The 2,353-nt window shown below is 41.1% G+C and overlaps 1 protein-coding gene across 1 annotated transcript; it reads right to left on the reverse strand.

Annotated features, from left to right (window-relative positions):
- LOC109834033 (probable transcription factor At4g00390) lies at positions 733-2,072 on the reverse strand. The gene has a single exon (XM_020401916.1). It carries the CDS (start codon positions 1,996-1,998, stop codon positions 1,075-1,077), a length of 924 nt encoding a protein of 307 aa, XP_020257505.1. The 5' UTR covers positions 1,999-2,072; the 3' UTR covers positions 733-1,074.

Consider the following 2,353-nt stretch of genomic DNA (forward strand, 5'->3'; position numbering starts at 1 on the left):
ATCCCGTGAGAATGTATCCCATGAGAAATGATATAATATGCAACATGATACAAAAGGCGTATACACAAAAAGTACCAATACAACAACTATGATTCAATCTAATATCCCCGGATACATCCTTTAAGCCTTTAAGCTCTAGATACATATGCAGTTTATCATTATAAATTGTGGAAACGATTTGAAGTGAAAGGCATCAACTTAATCCATGCATTTCTCACCCAGAAAGATAGTGACTGATAATAGGTCCTCCGTGAATGACCTAATGCAATTTTCCATCAAACCCATAACTTAAAGGTAAGGTTAAAAAACAAAATCATTCTATTTTAAAACCAACTATAAGGATTAAAGTAACTAACCTTTAGCCTACTTACCCACATCAGAGACAAATTAGTAAATCTTGTGGTGTACTGGTTACAAGAATTTAATCAACATTCTATATTAAAATCTAGTATATGTAATTTGCACGTGCATCAGTGATTTTCCCATTCATAAACAGTAATGACACATTACAAAGCTAACAAAAGATAACCAAGTGCTTTCCACAAAGCCAGAGTAAAAATTTCACTAACACCTCACCCATTGTTATTGAACCAACAACAAAATTGCATCATGATTCAAAACCATGATTCACAAGTCCAATTTATGTTTTGTGCACAATCATAGTTGTTGTATTGGTACATTACAAAGCTAACAAAAGATAACCAAGTGCTTTCCACAAAGCCAGAGTAAAAATTTCACTAACACCTCACCCAATGTTATTGAACCAACAACAAAATTGCATCATGATTCAAAACTATGATTCACAACTCCAATTTATGTTTTGTGCACAGTCATCATTGAAAACTACAAAAACTAAATATGACGAAACAGTTGATGTATCAATCACATTTGAGCAAACATGCTCGTCAAAACCCAAATGTGAAGTTGCACGAACTAATATACTGCATGCCAAATACAGTACGCACACAAAGATAATCCTACGATTACCCAAAGTCTAAAAGAAATTCTTGTGCAAACTAGAAACTAACTAAATAACATAAAGGGTCATGAACTTACCAATGGGACCTCTCAAACTCAATCCGTCATCCTCTCTATGTCCTCCACAAAGCGCTCAAGGGCTTCCTTCATCAAGTCCATCTCGCGTATTTTGTCTTTGATCTCCATCACTTTTAGCTTCTTAAACTTGCTCTCCAAATACCTCGCATTTTCTGGGTTAATCGCGTCCCATAACTCCGCTGAGATGCCTCCCCTCATATTCGCCAAGCAATCCTTCAAGAACGGATACTCCCTCTTCGAACTCCCTCCTCCACCATCAGCCTTCACCGCCTTTTTAGATTTCGCAGCTTTCCCCTCATTCTTCGCCTCACTGTTGTTCTCCATTCCCCAAACTTTCTTCGAGAGCTCGTACACCTTCTCATCCAGAGGTTTCCCAAACTTGACTGCTTTCCCGTTCTTCACACGAGCAGCTACGGACTTATACTTCTTCTTGATCCTCCGAATCTTTTCGTGAAGCTGAGAACCATTGACCTCGAGGCTCAACGAACCCTTCACAAAGTCGTGAAAGTCTCGAATCCCAGCGGTGTTGAGCTTGATTGGGCCATATTTGGGCTCGAACTCGATCATGGCCTCAAGGATCGCGATCTCGTCCTCAAGGCTCCAGATTCTCTGGAACAAGGACTTGCCGTTGGCGTTGCGCTTTCCGTTTGACTTCTCACCCGCATCCAAGGGTTTGGGGGCGGGAGACGCCGGTGTGGAGATCGACCGGGGCTTCTTCGCATTGGATAGGGGCTCTTCGTCCTCTTCATCATCGTCTTCTTCCTCGTCGGAGTCGGATTCGCTCTCGTCGTCGGTTTCTTCGTCGTCCTGTTCTTGATTCTGGGCTGGGGTTTGGGGGATTGGTCTGCTGATGATGGGTTCTTCGTCGGAAGAGGATTCTTCTTCCTCCTCAGATGAGGAAGAGCGCGGCGCTGGAGGAGGTGGCGGTTGTTTCTTCGCCATTAGGGTTAGGATTTTGAGAGATTTGAGGAGCGGAAAAGACCGATATAAATAAGTCTTTTGTTTTTTAAATTAGATACGTGAAATTTTACATTTGCAGATAGTTTCTTTTGACCTCAGGCTTCATTCATAATTTGGGCCACCGTCACCCGGGCCGGCCCGGAGAGAAGGGATTACAGAAAATGGTTTGTGCTGATTAGTACTTAAAGACCTTATACTTTTGTTTGAACTTGGATGCCCTCACTTGATTTCGCAAGCAATTGTATACCCTGATGTTTCTAAAATTTGCATTATAATATCCCAATTATGTAAACATGAGGGTTTTCTCCTGAAAATTCCATGTAAAATTTACATGCTA

Source organism: Asparagus officinalis, chromosome 3, assembly GCF_001876935.1.
Source record: "Asparagus officinalis chromosome 3, Aspof.V1, whole genome shotgun sequence".
Taxonomy (NCBI): domain Eukaryota; kingdom Viridiplantae; phylum Streptophyta; class Magnoliopsida; order Asparagales; family Asparagaceae; genus Asparagus; species Asparagus officinalis.

Bases quoted from the DNA above. Each gene is read 5' to 3' on its own strand.
- LOC109834033 (XM_020401916.1), bottom strand. From the start codon at position 1,998: ATGGCGAAGAAACAACCGCCACCTCCTCCAGCGCCGCGCTCTTCCTCA.